The 26,542-nt window shown below is 33.4% G+C and overlaps 1 protein-coding gene across 1 annotated transcript in view; it reads right to left on the bottom strand.

Annotated features, from left to right (window-relative positions):
• The window catches only part of ATRN (attractin), a 236,781-nt gene that overhangs the window by 84,428 nt on the left and 125,811 nt on the right, over positions 1–26,542 (bottom strand). Inside the window, exons 19-24 of the mRNA XM_051965371.1 lie at positions 21,967–22,104; positions 17,828–17,921; positions 13,934–13,986; positions 12,946–13,040; positions 12,397–12,475; positions 9,747–9,904 (exon numbers count right to left, since the gene is read on the bottom strand). Coding sequence (XP_051821331.1) covers positions 9,747–9,904; positions 12,397–12,475; positions 12,946–13,040; positions 13,934–13,986; positions 17,828–17,921; positions 21,967–22,104 — 617 coding nt within the window. The remainder of the gene's footprint in view (positions 1–9,746; positions 9,905–12,396; positions 12,476–12,945; positions 13,041–13,933; positions 13,987–17,827; positions 17,922–21,966; positions 22,105–26,542) is intronic.

The following is a 26,542-nucleotide window of genomic DNA, read 5'->3' as shown; positions in this document are numbered from 1 at the left end:
CAATTTGATGATTATTTTAAGAGAGATATTAAATACTCTGGTGAAAAAGAACCAACAATAAAGCTATAAACTGGTGAAACTATTCTGGAAAGCAGTTTGGAACTTTACCCAAAATGTCATTAAACTGTGTATTCCCTTTGATCTAGTAATACCACTACTAGGGCTATAACCCAAAGAGATCAAAGAAAGGGTAAGAGGACCCATGTACAAACAAAGATTTATAGCAGCTCTGTTTATGGTAGTAAAGAACCGGAAACCATGGGGTGTCTACCAATTTGGAAAGAGCTGAACAAGTTTATAGCAATGAAATACTCTTACCTTTTAAGAAATGAAAGAAGGATAGTTTCAGACAAACCAGGGAAGACTCATGAACTGATGCAAAGGGAAATGACTAGGACCCAAAGAAAAATAATATAATAACAAGTTTTGCAAAGAAAAATAACTGAAAGAGTTAAGAAACCTGATCACCAAAGTGATCATGATTTCAAAAGTAATGATACAACATGCTACTCACCTTCTAATAGTGAGGTGATAAATTTAGGGTAGAGAACGAAACATTTTTCAAACAAAGTTAACTTGGGGATTGCTTTTCAACATGCATATCTGTAACAAAGATTTTTTTTCCTTTTATTTTTTCCCAATTTGGAGAAGTGGGTGAGAAGGGAAAAGGTGGGGCATGCAATAGGGTTACTAAAATTTCTTTTAAAGAAAAATAAGAAAAAAGGATCACGCAAGGTTTTGTTTTGTTTTTTCCTTAATCCACAGAAGAGAACACAAGAGTGGTGAGTAGAGAACACAGATAAGAAAAACTTTGAAAATAACATCTTAAATATTGTACACTTAAAGGGATTCTGGTCAAAGCAGAAATTATTGCTATTTACATTTAATCTAAGTCACAGATCAAAGACCCAAAGACCAAATAGGGCTTGGTCTGGGATTTGTTGTCCAATCAATGGGAATCAGATTGATTTTGATGTAAGGTCCTTAAGAAATCTAGAGGTTCAAAAGAGAAGGAAAAAATGCTTTTAAGAGCATCTATAGGTAAGAGTTTGATACTCTATGTGGATAGAGGGAGGAAAGGGAGAGAAGACAGGAGGGAAGGAAGGAAAAGAGAGAGGGACAGAAGGAGAAAGGAAGGAATCTCTTTTTTCATCTCCGAGAGACTTAAATTATATGTAAACAGTAATCATTTCTGCTTTGATCAGAAACTGTGAAGATCTTTTTCTTCTCCTAGATTCACTTATTTCGATTTTTTTTTTTGGTGGGGGGGAGACGGGGGCGGGGAGAGAAGGAAACGACTACTTGAAAAAGGACTTCTTTGCTTCCACTGCTACCTAGCTTTAATCACTGAATGAATGCTGCTTCAATCAAACTAAGACCTGTGGAAAACTTTAGCTTAGAAAGGCTAAAGAAAGACTTAGAAAGTCTCTCATTGCATCAAGAGCCATCTTCAATCGTCCTGATCTCTGGACCCTGGCTCCTGGCCACTGGATCCTTAGTTAGATTGGTATCCTTTTCTAGCACTCCCTCACTTAAATCCTATTTTGCTTGCATGTCATGGCATCTCCTCCCTGATACCATGGTCCTCTTCAAGGACAAACAACAACACTTAAAGGGAGAAGCAAGAAGCACTTGGAGCAGATATAGCTACACATGCAGTCCTCTTTTTTTCTTTTCTGCTTTGTATATGAACATTTCCATCTTATTTGGTATTTGTTAGATACAAAACAACAGACTAAATTTTAAAAATAAAAAAAAAATTAGAGCCAACAACTTTTAAATAGGACTTGGTTTATATATATAAATAAACCAAGAAGAATTTCTGGTTCTGATAGATTCACAGGAGAATTCTATCAAATTCTTAGAGAACAATTAACAACAACACTACACTAATTATTCTCAAAAATTAAGATATGAAGCACTAGAACAGGCTCTTTTAATGAGAAAAATACAGTCCTAATAGCTAAACTGGGGGGAAAGCAAAGAACTATAGGCCAATATCATTTATGAATATCAATTCAACATTTTAAAGTAAAATGTCAAACAGACTAAAGCAATTAATTTAAGAAGTCAATCATTATGGCCATGTTGGATTTATATTAGGAATGTAAGGATGATATAACATTAGGAAAATAATTAACATAATTAATCACATTAGAAATAAAAACACTCAAAGCCACACTTTTGTCTTCATATTTTAAAAGAGCTTTTGACAAAGTACAGCATCTATTTATGCTCTTTCCCCTCAAAATGCCCTCTGTAAAGTATAGGCATAAATGGATCTTTATAATTTAAAAAAATATCTAAAATCAAAAGCATGAATCTTTTAAAATTGCCATACCCCAGTTTTCCCAACATATATAAAAAAAGCAATGATGTTCATTCTCCCCATTATTATTTAATACAATTCCAGAAATGCTAACAGTAGCAATAAGACAAGAAAAATTAAATCTGTTAAAAACAAGCAAAGAGTTAAAATGATCCTATTTGATGATGACATGGTAAATTTTTACTTCAAAAATGCCAAGGAACCAGCAAAGATACTAAATGAGGCAATAGCTTTGGCAAAAAGCATCACTATGTAATAAATACCAAAATTCAAGAGACAATAATAGGAATGGAAATCCCATTCAAAAGAAATGCAACATATATAAGATATTTGGGATATCAGCCTAGGAAAATACACATAATTCTTGTATAAATTCAATTACAAATTATTCCTTACAAAAATAAATAACTTAAATAGCTATACTATAAGAATGTTCAGTGCTCATGGCTATGCTATATAATATATATGCTATATAATAAAAATAGCAGCAATATCAATAGTTAATTGGCAAGTTTAGTATAATATTCTAACTCTTAGGAGGATCCTTTACACTTCTCTTTAGTCCCAATATGTCTTTAACTTTCTTGTCTGAAATATTCATTCTCCACTTAAGCTAACTTGTCTGCTGCTTTTCTTTCTTCTTGTACCAGGGGGTTCTCCACAAACTGATAGCCACACCTTCCTGCCACAGCACTCTTGAATATCTTCCAGGGGTTTCCCTAATACATATCAAATCTAAATACCTCTTAGTCTATGCTATTCTCTTTTCTACCTTCTATACTTCTATTCTATCAACCAGTTCTCTTTTTTCTATTAAGGTATTGAGAAAAATTCTATAAACTACACTAGGAGTAAAATAATAACTGAACTAGGAAGGTCTGACAATACCCGAGAATCGAGTACAATGAAAAAAAAAAAAAAACAGGAATTACCCCACACTATCTTTTCTTGCTCTTGGGTGTAGAGTATCATAGTTTTAACTTTTGTCATAATCCCTTCCTGGTCCCTAGTAACAGCTATTATGGGTCCTTTTTAAAGCTAGAAATAGAGCTAATTTCAGGCAGTAAATCCCATTACCTTGGAAATAGCTATGCAATCCAGATAGATCTAGAAATTCTAAAATTTTTTCTGAGCTCTTCTACAACTTATTCCCCTTCTACAGTAAAGCACTCAGAATTGTACAAGATTCTCTGGTAAGACAAAAATCAGAATAAATACACATAATTTATTTGAAATCTATCACAAGAATCCTGAAAGGAACAGAAAAGGTCAGAAACTGAGGAAGAAAAAGGGGGAAAGTTTACAGAGCAAGTGGTCCTCAAAAGAAATTATAATTGCAACTACCTCAAGAAGCCATATGATAAAACTATGCTCCAGAACTACTCTATTATTAAAGAACTCTGGTGATAGTCTTGTCTTGATGCTCACAGCTTTTAGTTAATACATTTCAGGATGATTTACTTCTATTTCTATAGTACTTTAAAATTTACTAAGCGGTTTTTTCACAAAACCCTGTGAGATAGACTGTTCAATGATTATCTTGATTTTACAGATGAGGAAACAAGACCAACAAGAGTGAAATGATGACATGTTAGCTCCTAACATTAACAAATGCTTTCCTCTAAATAGTCTTTTGAGACAAGGAACAATTTCTTTAGAGAGCAGGAGGAGATCCAGGTAAAGTAGTTTTGCCAGTCACAGCCAGTTAATGACAATGAATCAATGAAGTTTTACTAAGTACCTACAATACGTCAGATTCTGTATTAAGAGCTGTAAATATAAAGAAAGAAAGAGTTTTCCCTTTGTCTTCCACTCAGGGGGCCACATTTGGCTACTTGTCAAGGGCAGGGGGAGAGGATAAAGGAGAAAATCCAACATGTACCAATAAAATTCCAAGACTACACAAAATTAAAGAGAAGCTGGTTTTGTGAGAGGGATATACAAACATAGGGGATAAGAAAAGTTGTCTTAAGTTGAGTTTTGAGGAGAAACAAGGATTCTCAGAGATCCAAGCAGAGATGACTCTGCATTGTGTCTGTATAAGATACCAAGACAGGGTAAGATATAGGACTAGCAATAGTATGTAAACAAGAATAAAAGCAGAACACATGAGCTGAAGTAGTAAACAATAAGCTTGTAATGATGGACAAAAGAACCAGGATTCAGAAAGTTTTTAAGTGTTTAAAATTTACAACACATGATGCTCACTCTTCTGATTCTCTGATCTCCATCTCCTGAAATTCCCATGTGAGGTCTAGATCAAATGTCACCCCCTGAATGAAACTTTTCCAGTTTTCCTCAATTAAAAATATTTCCTTACTCAGCATTTTGTTAGTTCTCTTATGTTATTTTTTATTTCTCATGTTATTTTTTACTATGTTGATCATGTTACTTTTATGCTATAAAAATCTATGTAGATGATCTTGTCTCAAACATCTCTGTGTCACTATCAATGGCCTTATAATGGTGACAATAATAATGAATGCTGTTGTTCAATTGTGTACAACTCTTTGTAACCTCACTTGGGGTTTTCTTGGCAGAGATACTGGAGTGGTTTGCCATTTCCTTCTCTAGCTCCTTAGATGAGGAAACTGAGGCAAAGAGGGCTAAGAGACTTGCCCAGATTATACAGCAAGGAAGTGTCTGAGGCTGGCTTTGAACTCAAGACTCCTAGTTCCAAGCACAGAACCTTACCTCCTCCATCTCCTAGCTGCCCAATAAATAATAACAACAATAATAAAAGTAGTAAGTCCAAATAAGGAGCCCTGAAGGAAGAAAACCAAACTATGTAGAAACAAGATGAACTGAATATTCCAATCATTTTATCTTCCAGTTCTTCTAAAACTATTTTCAGTGATGCTACTAGTAGCTCAGTAGAATGGAAACTGGCTTTGTAGTCAGAAAACCTGACTTCGAATCCTGCTTCTGTCATTTACTTCCTAGGAGAGCTTAGATAAGTCACTTAACCTAGACAGTGAGGGAAGAATAGGGATGCTTTCTCATCTACAAAATAACAAGAGGTAGACTAGAGGGCTTGTGGCTGAGGCTACAGAATCAAAAATAAAGGAATTTCAAGGAGTTTCTGCTCTAAAGCATATAACAATATGAAGGTCACTCTGAGTTCTTGAAGGCTCTACAAGCACAATCCAAGCAATATCAGGTCTGACTATGCTTGGAAAGCATTTGAGAACAGGCCTGAAGGATGGACTGTAGGTTTTGATAATGATCAGAAAGGGATATTTTGTTTCTGAAATTAACAGTGATAATGACTGGAAGCAGAGAATAGACCAATATACTCTTTTTAGGACCAATGATAGATCTGGTTTAATTAGTTATCAAACTAGCAAGTCACAATGTCAAAGGTGTGGCAGGTAAATGCACCTGGTAAGGACTCCTGCCAGGAAGCGAAGAGTTCTGGGGATGAAAAGGCTGATGGTTTGTAATCTGAATGTTATTACCATTCAGAGCCTGTTCTGAAACAGCCCCAGAGAGGTGCCAGAGGGGTCATGTTATGATTATGTGGAAGAGGCAGGACTTGATCCTAGATCTTCTGATTCACAGCTAGTTCAATACCCTCTATACTAAGATATACCTCGTAGATGTTTTTCCAAAAGTTAAAAGAAGAATAAATCACCTTGAAAAAGGCTTTTCTTTGAGGTAAAGCAAGATGGAAAAAATACCTTTTACATTCTAGAGCACAACATGAACTGCAAAATAAAGTCTTTTTTTTCACAACTTTAAACATTTTATTATTTATTTTTGGGCAGTCTTTTCTTTTTAAATTTCGAGTTCCAAATCTTTCCCTTTCCCCACCAATGAGAAGGCAAGCAATACGATATTACCAATTATACATGAGAAATAACACAAAATATATTTCCACATTAGCCATATTTCTTTTTTTATTTTTAACTGAATCTTTTTCTTTTTTTATCATATAATCTTTTTTAAAATTTTATTTTTTATTATATCTTTTTATTTACAAGACATATGCATGGGTAATTTTTCAGTACTGACCCTTGCAAAATCTTCTGTTCTTTTTCCCTCCTTCCCCCATCCCCTCTCCTAAATGGCAGGTAGTTCAATACATGTTAAATACAATATATGTATACATATTTATGCAGTTATCTTGCTGCACAAGAAAAATTGGATTTAGAAATATATATTAGCCATATTTTAAAAAAAGGCAAGAAAACTAAAGTGAGAAAATAATACTTTTTTGTTACATGTGGGTTCTTTTTCTTTGATCTCTTTGGGATATAGACCTAGCAGTAATATTGTTAGGTTAAAGAATGTGTACAGTTTAAAAGCTCTTTGACCATACTTCCAAATTATTATCCACAATGAACCAGTATACTATCCCACCAACAGTTCATTAGTGTTAACAATTTTTCCCTCATTTTCTCCAACATGTCATTTCTGATAGATTATGAGATGGTAACTCAGAATTTGTTTTAATTTGCACTTCTTTAATCAATTGATTTGGAACATTTTTTCATATAACTATAGATAACTCTGATTTCTTCTTTTGGAAAATTCTCCATTTATAACTTTTGACTATCAATTGGGAAATGGCTCTTAACTTTATAAATTTGACTCAGTTCTATACTCAGTATATATTTGAGAAATGGATCTTTTATCAGAGAAATCTACTATAAAATTTTTTGCTACTACTTAATTGTTTGTAGTACGTTTTGTAGTTTTCCTGCTTGTCTCTTTTAATCAGGTCTATTTTTTGCTTTTGTTTTATCTGAGATCCTGATTGCTATCCTTGCCTTTTTTACTTTATCTTAAGTGTAACAGATTCTGCTCCAGCTCTTTATTTTCAATCTGTGTGTCTTTATGTTTTCAAGTATGTCTCTAGTAAACAACATTTGTTAGATTTTGGTTTCTAATCCATTCTGTTATCTGCTTCTATTTAATGTGGTAGTTTGTCCCATTCACATTCACAGCTATGATTACTGTGTATTTCCCTCCATCCCCTTTTCTTCTTTTCTCTCTTTTTATATCCTACCCCGCCCTCAAAAATCTTTCTTGCTTCTAACCACTGCTTCCCATAACATGTCCTCTCTTTTATCATCTTCCTCCTTTCGTTTATCCCATTTCCCCTCTTGTTTCCCTATTGGATCAATTAGATTTCTATTACACACACACACACACACACACACACACACACACACACACACACACACACACACTTTTCCCTTTTTGAATGAATTCTGATGAAAATGAGGTTCAAACATTGCCTCCCACTCTCCCCTCCATTTTTCCCTCCACTGAAAATGCTTTTTCTTGCATTCCTCTATTATGTGAAAAAATTTTCCTCATCCTGCTTCTCCCTTCCTCATTCTTTCCAACTATAATTTCTAAGTCCATATTAAAAAAAACCTTTCCTGATTTGATTCACACATTTCTCCCCTTGGTAGAGTCATACGTTTACTCACTTTACCACAAATCTCAGGAAGAAGCATCTTTTCTTAGCTCAGTTTGTATTATCTTCCTTGCAGGTAGCTCCATCTTCTATTATTCGGTTAAATAACCATACTTCTAAGTCTTCTCAAAGAAAAGAGACCCACCCTTGAGATGATCTTTGTCTTCCTAACAGAATATAAACTCTTGGAGGGTAGAGACCTCTTCATTTTTGTCACTATATCCTCAGTGCTTAGCACTGAGCTTAGCTAGCACTTAATAAACACCTCTGAATTGATGGACATCTATATAAAGGGCACCTGTTCTTGATTTTCAAAATATAGTAACCTCTGTATTGTAGAAGCACAAAAGCAGGATGTAGAAACAGGTCTTGTTTATTTTGTTGTGCTTCTAGAGATTATTTTGTTACCACCAGGGAATATAGAAGTAGAATATATTAGACACATCACTACTTTTTTTTTCTCATTTTTCTTTCTCATGAGAAATTTTACTAACTTCAGGCAGAACAATAGAAAAACACTCATTAAACTTGCAGTAATAAAGTTATCAGTGAAAATGTTACTTGTCTCCAGAACATTTCAATCACAACTCATTCATTTAGTCACTAACTCAATTTGATCTACTCTCATTTTCTCTCCCAATTTTGTATTGCTCTCTTTTATCTCCTATGTCAATCCTGTTTGATCTTAGGTTCTTCAAAGAACATAAAAATGTTCAACCTTGTGCAAATCAGGGAAGAATTTCATCAGGGCACTCAGACTCTTTGTGTCTGAAATATTTCCTCCTTCTGCATGGGTATAATAAAAAAAAAAAATCCTGCCTAAGCAAAAAATGCAGAGTATTGAGTCAACTTTTCACCACTAGTAAGAGGTTTCAAACTCAAATCTCTGACTCCAAATGTAAAACAATTCCTTCCCACTAAGCCATGGAATCCTGATACTTAACAACAATATAAAGGTCACTCTGAGCTCTTGAAGGCTCTACAAGCACAATCCAAGCAACATCAGGTCCGACTATGTTTGGAAAGCATTTGAGAATCGGCCTGAAAGATGGATTGTGGGTCTGTCAACTGTGCACCAGCTATATTCATTATCATTAGAAGACTGGCTGTCAGTTACTTAAAATTTTGTAGCAATCTCAAATTATACAGACCACCTATATTAAGGAAGTCATGAATTATTCCAAGTGTCAGAAAAATAACTTTATTTTTTTGGCTGATAGTAAGTACAGTACTGTATATATTTAACCGAAATCCTTCTGTAGAGGTCTACTCCAACTGTGTAATAATTCTAAGAAATGTCATCTCACCTTATCTCATTCTTTTTACTATTCAGGGCACTAAAAGACATAATTTAATTAAATTCTATAAACAATTTACAAGTATGTAATATGATAGTCACTGTTTCACAAAATTTGCAGACAATACTATGAGGTGACCAATTTAGATCCTTTTTGCTTAATGAAAAATAAAATGAACACAAGAGAGAAAGTGGAATATATTTCTCTACTCGTATTAAGATGATTTACTAATATACATCCACTTAAAGATTTGGTCAGGCAGAGAACCATTGTAAGCAAAGAAGAATTACAAAAATGCATTTTCTTTTAATACATCTATATAGACCACAGCTTTATTATTAATACAAAACAAAATAGTAAGCCTAGTCTGAATTATAGAATATTAAAATAAAATGCTTAATTATTTTTTAGTTCATAGCAATATTAGGTTAACATACCTAGAGCATTCAGAATCAACATGTTATTAATGTCTCTAAGACTGACATGGTTAATAGTATGTACCAAAATATAATCAATTAAAACTAGGTCATGCTCAAACCGATGCCCTCACTTTACATTTTGTTAGATTATTTGCCCAGAATACATTACAAAACTTACCCCACAAACATTACAAAAGTAAACTAGACTTTCCCAAATTAAACTGTCATGAATTTCAAATTAGCTAAATGTGTCTTGATGACCAGAATGTTACCTGAATTTTGATGGGCCAAGTAAAATTGCTGACATAAACAAAGAAAGTGATATTTGGGTGGCTGCGGAAATCAAATTTCTCATTGGAGAAGCTATCTTTGTACTCTTTAATGTTGGTTTTTGAAACAACAGCCATCTCTTCTCCAGCTTGTGTCCCAGCTGTTGGGGTAAGAAAGGATTGAATAAGTACATTTACAGACTATAGTCTATAGTTTACCAAATATTATCCTCAACTATATAAGCTTGTCTACTACTTCCTAATTATATTCTGAAAAATAACCAAAACAATAAATCTTTATTGTAGTGACATTGTAGTGACACATATATTTCTTTAAAATTAAAAAGCATTTTATGTTTTTATCACAGAAATAAAAAATGAAATACTATTAAATTGAGACACCACCACTAATTTTTTTTTTTTTGCAGTATGTCAAATTGTCTACTTTCAACTTATTTTATTCTCAACCATGAAAAAAATTCTTTAAAAATATATGCTAGGTTTCTGAGTCCATCTGTATCCCTCAAACTAACAATTATAAAGAACATAGGGATAGAAAAGTGCTTAAAGTTTATGTGTATTACTTGCCATCTAGAGGAGAGGGCGACGGGAAGGAAGGGGAAAAAATTTGGAGCAAAAGGTATTACAAGGATGAACATTAAAACTTACATCCCAGGTTGATGAAAATCTATTTCCAAGACCTTCCCTCACAAATTCCAACTAAATCCCACAGTAATTAAACCCTCCTAAGACACACAAAAGTTGAAAGGAACCTCAGAGATCATCTTGTCTGACAACCTCTCATTTTATAGGAGGAAATTATGTATGCATATGTATGTACATATAATATATATTAAGTATGTCTTTTTCTTGTCTGTATGTTGCCTACATTTCCCCTGTATTCTTCTTCTCCTGTTTTCCACAAAGCCATCTCTTATAACAAAAAAGGAAAGACAAAAATGAAGAAAAAAATTTTAGGATAATCATTCAATGTATTCAACCCAAACCAAACCAAAACAATGTATGTAATATTCCACACCTCTTCAAAGAAGTGGAAGAAGTGGTGTTTTCATATCTCTTCTTGCTAAGCTTGTTTTTTATAATTTTGCAATATTTACTTTCAATTATTTTGTGGATTTTTTTTCCCCCTTATTTATGTTCTTTGGATCATTTTTCTGGATCTGTTTACTTCACTTTGTATCAGTTCATGTCTCTCCATGCTACTCTGTATTCATTCTTAAAGAGTATCAGAATATTCTATTACACTCATGAACCATAATTTGCTTTATCAATCTCTAGTGCACTAGCATCTATTTTATTTCAAATTTTCTGGTATCACAAAAAGTGCTGCTATTAATATTTTGGTGTATACAAAGACTTTTTGTCTTTAACCTCCTTGTGGTTTATGTCTATCAGTAGAATCTCTAATTAAAGGGTATGGACATTTTAGTTACTACTTTATCTACATATTTCCAAACAGGTGCTATTACTGCTACTTTACAGTATTAAAGCAAAGACTCAGAGAAAATGAGGGATTCACCGCATACTAAATTAGCAGAACCAGAATGGATTTAAAAAATCACAAATCCTGAGTCCACAATCTTCTTTTTACTATATCATTGGAGTCGTGGTGATTGGTAATTTGGTTATTCCTGTCCTCAATAAATACTCAGTCCTCAGGCCTTGAAGCCTTTTCAACTTCTTTTTCAAAAGCCCAAGTACTCACAGCTTTTTTCTTAGGTACCTTTCACCTTTCTACTTCCCCCTAAGCTCTCCAAAACTGCTATACAATTTTCTATAAGAATTATTTTCTATTATCATTGGGTGATTAAGACTATATAGAATGGTCACAGATAAGGTTTTGGATATCAGCAGTATGCTATCGGGGCTTTGTCTGGTTCACATATATTTTTCTGAACAGAAAAACCATATACCTGCTAGGTAAACCATTCTTTGTTACATATAAAAACTGCATTTTCTTAGTATTTTGTAAGTCTGATTCCCCATCCTCCCAATTAGGGTATTAGCCTGAAGCTGACCCCTTCAAACTTCCTTGCTTTTAGAATCCTATGTTCCCATTTTGTCTGAATGACTAAGTCTCATCCTCTTAAGCAATGTCAGCAAACATTAATGCATGGTCAGAATATGCTAGCCACATAATTCTTGATCCAGCTGCTTAAATATGATGTATGCCAATAAGCCATTAATCCAATTTCTCACCCTAAGCAGCCATCATAAGAGACAGCAATTTAGGGGAAAACCTCAAGCTCTGCAGCATATGGAATGAAAAAATCATTGAGCAAGAGTATGGGATCCAATAATAAATATATTTCCATACTGATTAAAGGCTTGAAAAGTATTTTCCTCACCATAACCCAGTAGGATAGGTAGCTCAAGTATTATTAGCTTGCCCATTTTACAGAGGAGAAAACAGTGATTTGTGTGCAAAAATGTTGATTTATTTATAGCCACAAAGTTAGTAATTAGTAATTCCAGAAACTGAACTTGGAGTCTCAACTCCTAACTCCAGTACTCTTTCTAGCATCCTGTCTTTTCTGTCTTATTCCTTTTATCTTATCACTTTACAGCCATTTACAGGTTGTAAAATCAAATGTATTCTAGTCCTTTGTAGTGAACCAAGAGTTTTACTTACCTGTAAAGCTTGTTGCCCAAGTAATGTTGAGGTTGAAGTTTTTTGAGGCATTGATAAACATATCCAAGTCCCTGTTTTGCTGATTGAAAAAAGAAAATTCTGTTATTAAGTAATATTAGAACAATCCTAAGATTTTACAGAAAAGGCATAAGTAAATTTCATCACTATCAACTTTCCCAATTACAGATGAACAGTAAAATTAAATTTTATTAGTGTTTCATGAGAAACCCAAAACTTTTGAGCAGAACAAATGTTGACAAGGGTTAGCCAGATGATTTTCCTTTAAGGTGAGCTACAAATACAAAATAAAATCCAATTTCCCTGCCCATAAAGATATGAAGGACTTATTGCTTCATAAAATGCATACATGGTTGGAGAAAGCATTTTTTAAAAAAGATCCAGGTGATGACAGAAACAGTACTTCTATCCAGAATCCTATCTTTTTTAAATGAATGCAAGAAGACCAACCCTGAAAACCATTACATAGCACTGCCTCTACTATAGACCTCATACAAACAAAAATCATCACAAAAACCCAGAGAAACATACTTCTTCAGGTGTAGCCACAAAATTGATAGCTGTGTAATAACGGTCATCCTCTTGGGATAGACTAAAGGTGAACTGATAGTCAATAAGAAGTGTATCTGTGGGGAAAAAAATTTATACAATTTCAGAAAAACAAAGAAACCTATAGAATAACAAATTGGAAAGTAAGTCAACTAGCTAACATTTAAAGGAAAACAATATAGACAAAATGATCCTCACATAATAATGACAGGGAGGCCTAGTTACCCATTTCTTGATTCAGCTCACTTCTGATTCTAAACAGCCAGAAAGAATTCCTTAGCTCATCCCCACCCAAGAATTTAGCTATTAGCCAAAGGCCCTCTTAAAAGGAAACTCTGTTGTCCTAATATTAACTCCTTACTCATATGGTCCTTGCTCTGTTTTGTGACTTCAGTTATGGATTTTGAATTTCCATTTATGGAAGGTTTCTTCCAATGTTGATCTCTTAATCAGTTCCCTACACCACCTTTCTGCCTTCTGAATGTTATGTACTAAGCCTCTCTAAATTCCCAAAGGATTTCAGTCCTTCCAATTTAAATAATTCTTCCTAATATCAATGCCATTCCTTATCCCAAGTCTTGCTTTTTGATTAATAGAATTTCATACAGGCTCTTAACTTCTGCCTCATTATCTAGTACAGTCCAATTGTGTTCTATGTATTGTATATTTACAAAGACAATTTTAAGTAATCTTAAGTGTGGTGTTTTTTTACATCTAAATGCTTAGTTTGGTTTCTGAACTTGTTCCCCAAAGTTCCTTCAGCAAAGCAAAATTACAAAAAAAAAAAAGACTCCACTATCTTTCAAACCAAGACAGCCATCAAGACGCCAAAAGCCCTTATCCTCAGATTTGGTTAGAACAAGACCCTTGTTCTGTGACTTCTAAAAGAGGTGCCTCCTCAACTCTCAAGCACATGCAGTAGTACCACCTATCCTGTTCCCAGACCAGGAGGAAAAGTAAAAATACTTACAGTAACATGTTCCTTTGAGAGGATTCCCTTGGTAACGATTTTCTACTTCACATCTAGAAAAAAAAATTTTAAGATTTATTATTTTTTCTCTTTAATGAAAAAGTATTTTAATACTATTTGTAGATTTAAAATCAGAATTCAAATCTCATCCACATCTAACAACTAAGAAATGTTTTTTCAAGGCAATAGTCACTTTTTTCATTTATGTTCCACTTTTTCCCACTCGACAATATTCTATTTTTCCAACCACATGCTAAGACAGCCCTCAACATTCATTTTTGTAAGATCATGAACTCTCTCTCTCTCCCTCACTTTTGTCCCTCTCCCCAAGAAAGCAAGCAATCTGACACAAGCCACACTCATTTTAAACATGCTTCCACAACAGTCAAACCATGACAGAAAAACCAGAACAAAAGAGAAAAACCACAAGAAAGCAAACAAACAAAAAAAGTAAAATAGTATGCTTCAATCTCCATTCAGTCTCCATAGTTCTCTCTCTGGATATGGATGATATTTCCTATCCAAGTCTATTGGAATTGTCTTGGATCACTGTATTGCTGAGAAAAGGCAAGTCCATCATAGCTGATCATCACACAATCCTGCTATAACTATGTACGATGTTCTACTGGTCCTATCCATTCCACTCAGCATTAGTGCATGCAAGTTCCCGTGATGGCTTCTGTGAAATCAGTCTGATCATCATTTCCCACAGAACAATAATAGTACATTCATATACCACAATTTATTCAGATATTCCCTCACCTCCAATTCTTTGCCAACACAAAAAAAGAACTTGTGTCCTACACACCAAACTATAGTCATTCTGCTGTTTCTTGTCTCTTTCTATAACTACCCCTCTACCAACCAGTCCAGACAAACATTTATTCTTTGAGAAAATACTTAGCAGGATACTATTTAAAAAAAAAAACAAAAACCAAATCCCAAATTTATACATTAAACAAATACTGAAAAACAAAGCAGCCTAATGCAAATTAAATAAAAGAGAAATTTAAATTACAAATGAACTTCACTACTGCCTTTAAAGTCATTTTTTGCCTTTTGGGAAATCTATATAAACTCCAAAGTAGATTATCATATAGTGAAAATACTTTCCAACTTACCATTTCTAAATTACTTTCCATGTTCCCTAAATAGTTTGCTCCCTTATCCATAAACGTCAAAGGAAAAAAAAATAATCATACAGTTTATTTAAGCTCAAATAAACCTGCTTCCCTTTTGAAAAATAACTTGAGTACTTAAGGAGCATCATATTCAATAAAGGTCTTAATTTCAATTAGTCTACTACAAATCACTAATTTTCATTTAAAACTGATCAGGGTGGCAAACCTAGCAGTCTATATAGCATATCTAGGAAGGTCCAAATAAGCAAATGTTTTCCATTCTTCCACTACTGTCATCTCAGAGAACATCAAAGTTATGGGTTCTTAGGCAAGAACCAGGGTACACTGTGGTTCCTACAACCTTGAGAGATAGAGATGAGGACAGCTGATTTGTCTTTAAAAAGTGATCTTGTCCCCTTTTAAAAGAGGATCCAGAATGAAGATGATAGGATTATGTAAAGAACCTCTTTGGGAGGAAATTTTTAATTCTTTACACATTTAGTAAAACAAGCCTCAACATTTTATTACTTTGTATCCAAACCTGTGAATGAGATACATAGCAGATCTTATTATATCATCTCTTTATTTTAAAGCCTTGGCTTCAAAAGCCAAAATGGAATTCACCTGTAATCTTCTCTTAAAAAATTATTAGCAACAAAAGGCATTTAGTAAACACCAAAGTCAATCCAATCCATTTTGCTATAATACAGATCTTCAGCCTAATAAATAGAACTGAAGTCAATTATGGGACAGTTTTATTATCTGTGAAATAATAGCAAGTTCAACTGATACATTCTCACTAGATATTATGGTAGCCATAAATTTTCTTTCCATCCTTGAGTCCTTTCTTTTAAGAAAAGGAAGAAAAAAAATTTGCTGAATGAGATTTTTCTTTAAAGCAGTTCTTCCCCAAGTATTATGCTATCTAGGTACCCCAACAAAGATATCAAATATTTCTTCTTTGACCTATTTTGCCAAAGCTTGTATTCAGAATATTCTTACTTAGTTTTTCCAACTCTAGGAAATGAGAATTGTGGCGAGGAGAAACATTTTAAACAAAAATTACTCTTTGTTTATCTGTTTGGTTCAATTGGAGCATCCTGACTGGCTAAAAATAAGCATGGGATTGTACAGCACACAAGTTAATTTCATTAAGCATAAGTCAGTGAACACCAAATTTTAATGGATCATGATTTCTAGTTTAAAAAAAAAGGCCATTTTTATATGGAAGAGTGAAGAAGAAAGATATTTTGTGCCCTGAAGAACAACAATGGTAGCACTCTGCCAGTAAATTGATCCTTTTCCAGTTTTTTAAATAGAGATTTTGAATTATCTTACTCATATATGAATTTTGAATTTAATGCTCTTTCCTTATGAATAAGCCCTAGGAAATAAGACTCTCATGATCTGGAATATGTGGCAGTAGGAGTAAAAGGGAAAAAAGGGAGTGAATACTTTACTCCTAGCTAAAGCTCATAGAAATGGTGGCAGAAGCAGAAGGGAGGACAGATCAAACATGGTAAATCTTTGAACCCAAGAAATCAAGTAAGCTCAGGGATCAATAGGGTCAGAGGTTCTAGATGAAAAACTAGATTTCGGTCATCAGCAAAGTTTGAAGCTTAGGAAGAAGGAAGTCCAAGCCCCAAAGTTCTCAAACTTGTTGGTCTTAGGACACCTTTACACTGAGGTTCACTGAGGATCACCTCCCTAAAGAGGTTTTATTCATATAAGTTAAATCTATCAATATTTACCATAATAGGAATTAAAATGTCTTACGATTATTATGAAAATAGTTTTGACTTCACAAACTGTTGAAAGAGTCTTAGAGACCCTCTAAGGTCCCCAATCATTTTTTGAGAATTCTGTCATAGGCCAAAAGAAAATTCAGCCAGAATTGAAAGAAAAAAAAGAAAATACAGTCCAGAGAAAGCTTAGTTACTCAGAAGGACTAATGGACTAGGATGAATCTCACTACTATATATGGAAGGCAACCATTCCCTTTCTTTCCTTAAATAAGAGAATTAGACAATTCAATCAGGATAGGGGTGACAGTCAAAAGAAAGATTTTCTAGATATGAAGTTTATAATCTATGGATTGCTTAGGGTTAATATTATACACTTTGTGATACTCTCCACCAGAATTCAGTATCTTCAGCTAAAGCTGAGAACAAGATATAGATATATATATATATAGATATATATATATATATATATATATATATATATATACACACACACACACACACACACACACACACACACATATATGTATATATATATATACATATGTGTATATATATATATATATATATATATTATATATATATATATATATATATATAGTGTATATATAAGTGAAACTTCAAATCAATCAATTTGTTGTGAAAGACTGTTGGACTTGGGAGCTAATGTTGTGTCACTTAATATCCATTTGACCTTGAGCAAATAATTTAACCTGTTTGGGCCTTAGTTTCTCACTTGTAAAATGTGAAGACTAATTTAGATGGTTGCTCTGATCTTTTCCAACTCTACATTTATGATCCTATAACTAATCTTTGGTCAGTTTTGAACAAATATGGTAAAAGAAGATAAACTGTAAGGGGGACTTTGATCATTGTATTAACAGATCTCTGCTTTGTCTCCCTATTATTAGCAAAGATCACTTAGATTTAGCTGACTATAAATGCAGAATTGCTGTAATTACATTAGTTAAAAATCAGTTTCCCCACTAGGACTCAAAATTCAGTATGTAGTACAAGTAGGTGATACTCACAATTGGCATTCATCTCCTTTGATTCCTTTGGTGGTACAGAAACACTTGCCTGAATTTGTATTACAGAGAGAGGCATGACCATTGCACTTGCATGCTGTGAAAATGAAAGAAAACACAACTTACATGTGGTTAAAAAAATTTGTTTCCATTCTGTCAATAAAACCACTTTAACTGGAAAATGGAAGAGACAAAACAGGGATAGCAATTAGGGGATGGAAAGTTTTGAATTAATAAATTCACCACAAATGTCAAGCATTGAAGGTACTGAAATAAGTTGAGAGTTGAAGATTGATGCTAGTCATTCTCATGAAGTAATATCAACTTTATCAGCTTTTCTATAAGGATGGCTACCTTCCCAAGCTTCTAACTCTTATTATTCTTTCAGTGCTTTTTCAGTTCCTTCATTTATTGATCCCCTATTTATTTTATTATAAACGTTAAATGTAAATATTTTAATATACAAAGAACAGAAAAAAGAGAACTGTATATTAAACTGAGCTTCTATTATATGGGTTTTTAAAGTATAAATTAAATTTAACACGATTATACAAAATTGCTTCTATATGTGCTCTTCTGAACTTTCTTCTATGTATTTTAAAATATTTCATTGACCCTTTCTTTTCTCCCTATTTTTCATCATTATCTCTATTTTTTCCTCCTACAACATTTGTCCCTCTCCCAAAGAAAAGTCCTCCCCTCTTGTAACAAATAAAAGAGTTAATCAAAATATATTTGCAATCCAGCGAGATCTAAAAACATTTCATTCAGTGTTATGTACATCTGCCAAGAGGAATAGCAAGCAGACTTCACTATCAGTTCTCTGGAGTAATGACTGATCACTCATAGTTCTTCTTTCTTTCAAGACTATTTCCTTTATGTTACACTAGTCTTTGTATAAAATGTTCTCTTGGTTTTATACACTTCAATCTGTATTAGTTCATACAAGTCCTCCCAGATTTCTCTGAATCTATCTCGTTCACTTTCTTTTTATGATTCCATTACACATTCAAACATATACTTGATCTCTATTTCTTTAGTGGCTCAATAAGGTTCAACTATATTCCTTTAAAGAGTATAAAAGGGTTTGAAATGACCTCTAATGCTGAGGGGCATTCTACTTACCTCCCAAAAGTAAAGGCCTCTTTTAACAACTTTGCATGTTTTAAGAAGCTGACTACTCCTAGTTTTGGCAAAATGTGAGTACTATTTACTACTAAGAAACATCTAGCTGCAGTCTGTGTTAATTCTGGAGAAAAACTCAAGATAAAAACAAAAATATTCAATTGAAGAAATATTCCCCAGTCTTTAGAACTAACGTGGGAAGAATATTTAAGGTTTGCTTAAAAATATCTTAGCAAATTTAGTAATTTGATTCTCTCTAGAGACTTCTAGAAGCAAATTTCTAAGAGAAAATAGATGAGAAGCAGAGCCTTTCAAGGATAAGTTTGTAAAGGATGTGTCTGGCATTTCTGCTTGTTAAAAACATTTATAATTTCTTTGTGCTCTAATACATGATTTGACTTTATAAAGGTGTCATAAGAATTACCTTAAAAATATAAAACACTAAAATGAAGATAACACCAAGTAAAGATTTAAAATAATATAATTTCATAAATGGAAATTCAGCTAGCAATAAAGAAAATACCAAAGAAAAACATCCTTAGACCAAAAGAATTTAGAATTAAGTTTTACCAAGCTTTTAAAGAACTATTAATATTTCTATGACATGAATTATTTACAAAAATTAAGAAAACATTCTCTCAAACTAGTTTTAGGAGACAAATATAGCCATCGTACATAAATCAAAAAAAGATAAAGCAAAAAGGGAGAACTATAGATCATTAGCATTCATGAATATTGATTCAAAAATCTAAAAATAAAATTTTGGCTAAAAAGACTACAGAATTTTAAAAATTCATTGTAAGTAGCATTTATATCAGAAATGCAAGCTTGGACCAACTTTATTTATTTATTTAAATGATAGCTTTTTTTCCCCAAAATACATGTAAAGATAGTTTTCAACATTCACCCTTGCAAAATCTTGTGTTCCAAATTTTTCTCCCCTTTTCCTCTCATTTCCCTCCTCTAAACAGCAAGCAATCCAACATATATTAAACAATTCTTTTAAACATATTTCCACATTTATCATGCTACACAAGAAAAATCAAATCAAAAAGGGGAAAAAAATGAGAGAGAAAAAAAGCAAGCAAACAAAAATGGTAAAAATACTATGTTTCTGATACACATTCAGTTTGGGTCAACTTCAGAAAAATTATTAATATAATTAACTAATGCTATTAATTGATATCACATAATCATCATATTGAAAGCAAAAACACCCCAAAATTACATTATATTTGAATCAACAGTTTCATAAAAAGATTTTGACAAACTACAAGCCTCCTTTATGCTGAAAACCCTAAAAATAATCAATGAGATTTTATTAAGCAACTACTGTGTGTCAGGCACTCTTGAATCCAGAGGAAACAAAAACAGGAAAAACACCTCACTGAGAATGTTTTCTCCAAAATCCAAGTGATTTTTTTAATTGTTAAACTGAATAGCATTTTCTCAAGTCCCATCCTCCTTGACATATCTACAGTATTTGACAAGGTCAACCACCTCACTTCTCTAGATCAGGATTGTTTTTTTGTCATAGAATATTTTGGTAGTCTGATGAAGTCTATGGACTATTTTCTCAGAATGTTTTTAAATGAATAAAATAAAATACATTTAATTTCAAAGAAAAACAACCATATTGATATAGTTATTAACATATATTAAAATATATCTTAATATAAATATATGTGTAAATTTTAAAAATTCCTAATTGTAGGTTAAGAAACCCTGTTCTACTCTCTCTTTCTGTACCCCTGCATTACAGGGGTACTCTTTCCATCTGTCTAATCGGTTCTTCTTAGTCTCTTTCACATGATCATCCATGTTTTGCATTGTGTATGATAGCTAGCATTTATACAGTGCTTTTAAGACTGACAAAATACTTTATACATATTTTCTTGTTTAATCCTCACAACAACTTTGGGGGGGTTAGATGCTATTATCATTACCATTTTTTACTATTGAGGAAACTGAGGCAAACAGGTTTAAGTGATTTGTCCAGAGTCACACAGGTATGTTTTAGTGGGAAGTGGGAGGCTGGACTGAATTTAGACTTTCCTGATTCCAGTTCCAGTGAAGGACTCTCATGTACTCTAACTTGAATTTCAAGTGAAAGTCTCAAATTCTACATTTACCAGCCCTCTAAACTATTTTCTTTATCTGGAATGACCTCTTAACTCCTATCTCTATCCAAATTCCTATCTAACTTTTTAAAGTCTCTCATTTCATATTTTTTTTATCAAGTCTTCCCTGACCAGTTCACAACATATTTATCTCCTTTGCTTTTAAATCTCCAAGACTATTAGAATCATGAGCATGAAATATTCAAGCTTAAAGGGAACTGCAACGTCCTATAGCTTTGTCAGAGCTTCTTAAGAGACATAATAGGCTAAATTAACACCAAGATTAACAAAGACACTAGCTTTACACACCACTGGCATCACTACAGATACTAGGTAAGGTACCAACACATCTCAAGGCATCTCAGACAAAACTTCTAGGATTCTCAAAATGTATGAGCCTCTTTCTAAGTTACAAAATCAAACTTTCTTCCTGCCTTACATTTAGAGGACTTGAAAAAGTATTTTCATATAGCACATTCTATTTTATTACCAGTAATAGGAGGAAAAATATGTAACTAGTGAAGTTCTAGTGTTCTAGTGAAACATGTCACACTGTCAAGAAAACAGTACAGTATTTAAATTTTGAAGGAAACAGGCTTATGTGAGTAATATAGTTAATATGAAAACAAAATAGAATCCAGCCAATATTACTTTTCAATTTTATATATTAACAAATGAACTGTGAATGCTCTTTTTCCATCAAATATAAAATTATTATTTCTTCTATACTTTTAATCTTCATGAATGGGAAAAACTATAATAGTTTAAAAGTAGACTGAAAATAACAAATGCTTACTAAGAAATGTAGCATTCATTTGCCTTGTCCACCTCAACTTTATAATTTAATAAATACATTATTAATTAGATTTGTATTTAACAAAACTAGATTTCACTTACGTTGACATGTTCCTCCATTAGTAGGATCACCATAGAAGCCTGATATACATGTCTCACAGTGTTTGCCAGTTGTCAGATTCTCACACTTTTCACAGATGCTTTCATTAACACACTTACTATGTCCGTTACATTGGCATGCTACAGAGAAAAAAAAAGAGATTCAGGATAATAACAACTTCACAGCAAAGTTGCAACAAGTCCTCTTTCAACAATATAGCTATCTGAAGTAACTTACTGGACATACTACTTGTTATGTGAACAAAAAGCATGGCATGATGGACTAATTCATCAAAAAAAGGATCTAGCCTAATTACCATAAGGAAAGATTTAAAAGAGAAAAAAACCATACCAAATATAGCCTTTATCTGGATTGGTACTTAGCAATCTGAAGAGACTGTCATCTCATACTACCAAATGCCAAGAGAAAAAGTGGAAAAGGATAGAATTTGGGCTCTGTAAGCAGTTGATAGAGCCAATACATGGTAATGATGATTGGATAATTAAATTATCCAGACATCTGCTGAAGTTCTGTTGGCCAAAAGACTATTTCTTAGCTTGCCTTCATGACAGTTTCAACCTTCAAAAGTTAAGGAAATAATTAAATGAAGTATCATTCTGTATCTTATTCCTACCAACAAGGAAGAATTTATTAGTGAGGTGGAAATGATAGGAATGCTAGGAAGAAAGTCAGTCATCCAACATTCATTAATCACCTGCTATGTTCCAGGGACTGTGGTAAGTACCGGGGATACAAAGAAAGATGGGGGGGGGGGGAGAGGGGAGGGAACTAGTTCCTGCTCACCAATCTAATAATAGAAGAGGTAACATGTAAACAAGGATGCACAAATAAGATCTACACAGAATAAACTGGGGTAGTCTCAGAGGGAAGGCCAGATTAAGGAGGTTTGGGACAGGATTCTTGCACAAAGCTGTACTTAAGCTGAGACTTGAAGGAAACTAGGGAAGCCAGGAGGCAGAGAATTCTAGCCACAGGAACAGTCAAGGAAACTGCTTGGAGTCAGGAGATGGGGGTATCATGTGAAAGGACCAGTAAGGGAGCTAGAGTTATGAAGGGCTTTAATAACCAACAGAGGACTTTATTTGATACAGGAGACAATAGAGAGTCACTAGGGTTTATCGATGGAGGAGGTAACTTAGACCTATTTTTTGAAAAACTTTGACAGCTGAGTGGAAGATGAAATGGAGTGGGGAAAGACCTGAAGCAGGGAAACCAACCATCACATTGTTGTAATAGTCCAACTGCCTAAAGAGAACAACATGGATGCACAAGGAGCTCACCAACTGACATTTTAAAAAGGCATAAATGCACATGGAAACAACAGTAGGTAATAAAGAAGGAAGAGAGAAGCACATAGCAATAATGTCAAAAACACCAAGCATAAGACTAAGCTAAGGTAAGTAAGAAAAGTTAGTGACTGTTTTGTTTTTTAGATATGCTGGAGAAAAGTAAAGAAAAAAAAAGAGAAGGAAAAACTATTCTGAATAAATGATTTACTCTTTTTTTGTTGTTTTAATGTGTAATTAGCAAAAAATAAAATATTATTTTAAAAAGACCATAAAAGTCAGATGCCTTTCTTTTCTTTTCTTTTTTTTTTTTTTAAAGTTTTTTTATTTTCAAAACATTGGCATGGATAATTTGACAACATTGACCTTGTGTTTCAGATTTTCTCCTCCTTTCCTGCACCCCTTCCCCTAGATGGCAAGCAATATATGTTAAACATGTTAAAATATATGTTAAGTCCAATATGTATAAACATATTTGTACACTTCTCTTGCTGCACAAGAGAAATTAGATCAAAAAAAGAAAGTAAATGAGCAGGAAAACAAAATGCAAGTGAACAACAAAAAGAATGAGAATGTTATGTTGTGATCCACATTCAGTTCCTATAGCCCTCTCTGTGGGTGTAGATGGCTTTCTTCATCACAAGATCATTAGAACTGGCAGCAATCATCTCATTGTTGGAAAGAGTCACGTTTACATTATGATTAGAAATAGTTTTAATTTCTTCATCTGAAAATTGTCTGTTTATATCCTTTGACCATTTAACAATTAGAGAATGGCTTGGATTCTTATAAATTTGAGTCAATTCTTTACATTTTAGAAATGAGGCCTTTGAGATACTACCTCTTGAAGGAAACACAGCTGAACTGTTTAAGTGTTATTTTGTTACCATTTTTCCAGGGGGGAAAAAAAGCCTAATTGAGAGCACATAACCAATATAATAAGAAAATAAGATACTAGGTCTCAAGAACTAGAGGTAAAAAGGACTTTGGTGGCCATCTAGTCCAGTCCCTTCATTTGTAAGGTAAGGAACTAAACACCAGAGTTGTGGTCAGAATGTGAACCGAGATCCTTTAAGTCTAATATTCTTTCTACCATAAAATGCTGCCCTTGATGTAAAATAAACTACATTCCCTAACCCTAAATGTGCTGGCAGATGTTACTGGATGTAACTGCCAAGCCATTGTTAATGATCTTTGAAGTTAGTAGAGAAGGAAAGAGTTTCAGGCAAACATCACAATTTTCAAAAGAAAAAAAGAATTGAATCAAAACTATAGGCCAATGACTCCAATTTTAAATCCTGGGAAAATTCTAATTATTAAAGGAATGGATAATGAACAGATATAAAATGAAGTCTTAGCTACAAAAACTCAGCATAGCTTCATCAAGAACAGTTCCTGCCAGACAAATCTAATTTCCTTTTGATAGGACTACTAGACTAGCAGACTGGGGAATGTTATACCCATAGTTTAGTTATATAATAGTAAAGCATTTGACAAAGTTTCTCCTGTTAGATTTGAAGACAAGGGAGATGGGGGATTACGTGATCCTAGAATGATAGATTCAGAGTTGAAAGTAATGTTAGTGACCATCGAGTCTTCCAAGTGATCACATGATGAAGTGGCACATGACGAAGTGAGAACAAGAAAAGTTAACTCACTGATGATAAAGCTATCACATCTAAGTCCCTAATTTAACAACAAATCTAGCACTGTTTCTACTGCAGTCCTGTCTCTACTAATACCATTAAATAAATTCAAAAATGGCTTGATTAGTTATGACTTGAAAATTAGTCATTAACAGTTTGATGTGAGCTTGGAAGGGTTAGGCTAGTCAGTGCCCAGAGATATGTACTTGGCCCCATGCTGTTTACCATTTTTGCCAATGACTTGGATAAAGGAATAGACAGGCAAGCTGGCCAAATGTGCAGATGGCACAAAGCTGGAGGGCCAAGGAGAAAGAAAAGGGTTTTGGAGAAAACATTATATGATAAAATCAGATCCAAAGAGATCTTTAGCCTTTTGTCAGTGATCTAGGATGAATAGGGATAAATTAGTCTTATACTTTGGCTTAAAAAAAACTTCATAATTACAATATTAGGGAGATGTAAAAGAAATCTTCAAATAAAACGAGAATAACACTTTGGGGAGATAATGTAGGGGGAATTCCTGCTCCTCTACAAGTTGGATTATGTAGTTTTGGGCAACACTTTTTATTTTTCTGAAAATACTGAATAACAAACAGAACTGATTATAAGAGACAAAGGATTTTACTCAAGTAGATTTCAAATTAGTCTACAATAAAAGTTTCTAATAAAACTGAAAATTATGGATACATGCAAAAAAATCCTTCCTAAATTATTACACAATAACACATTCTTAAACTTTATGTACCATTTTTAATAAAAATCAATTTCTATTACAATTAAAATAGATCATTTTCATGGTTGTTGATGTTTTGGATTTTTTGGTCTTTTGGAATCCTATCAAACTGAACATAACAACTCTCATAGTTTGTCCATCTCCTGGGATTTAGAGGAAAGGAAAGTAATAAGCCTTTATATAGTACCTACTTTTTTTTTTTTTTTTAACAATTATTCTATCATTTATCTTCACAACAATCATGTGAGATAGGTGCTGTTAATAACCTCATTTTGCATTTGAAGAAACAATGAAAAATAGAAGTTAAGTGATTTTTCCAAGATCATAAAGAGTAAGTGTCTAAAGGCAGGGATCCTCAAACTACGGCCTACAGGCCAGATGCGGCAGCTAAGGACGTTTATCTCCCTCACCCAGGACTATGAAGTTTCTTTATTTAAAGGCCCAAAAATCAAAGTTTTTGTTTTTACTATAGTCCAGCCCTCCAACAGTCTGAGGGACAGTGAACTGGCCCCCTATTTAAAAAGTTTGAGGACCCCTGGTCTAAGCCAGATTTTAACTCAGGTTTTCCTGGTTCCGGGTTCAGAACTCTACCACTGTGCTACCTTGCTCACTTTAAATATCTTGTGCTTGGTGGCAATTTTATTTTAAAAAGGTTTGACCTCTCAAAGGGTTACAGCAGCCTTATTGATAGAATATTACCTAGAGAAAACACAACAGACTTCATCTTGCTCATATAGAAAATATGTGTTAAGTAGACAGGAAAAATTTTTTCTATAAAAGGGCAAACTGAAGTTCTTATTCAAATGGATCATCCCTTGTCACTAAAGGAAAACCAATTTTAATGAAATCAATTCTCCAAAGTTGAGTTGAACCATTCTTCCATTACCAAATA

The sequence above is a fragment of the Antechinus flavipes genome, chromosome 6 (genome assembly GCF_016432865.1).
Source record: "Antechinus flavipes isolate AdamAnt ecotype Samford, QLD, Australia chromosome 6, AdamAnt_v2, whole genome shotgun sequence".
NCBI lineage: Eukaryota > Metazoa > Chordata > Mammalia > Dasyuromorphia > Dasyuridae > Antechinus > Antechinus flavipes.
This window is presented reverse-complemented; position numbering and strand designations above follow the sequence as displayed.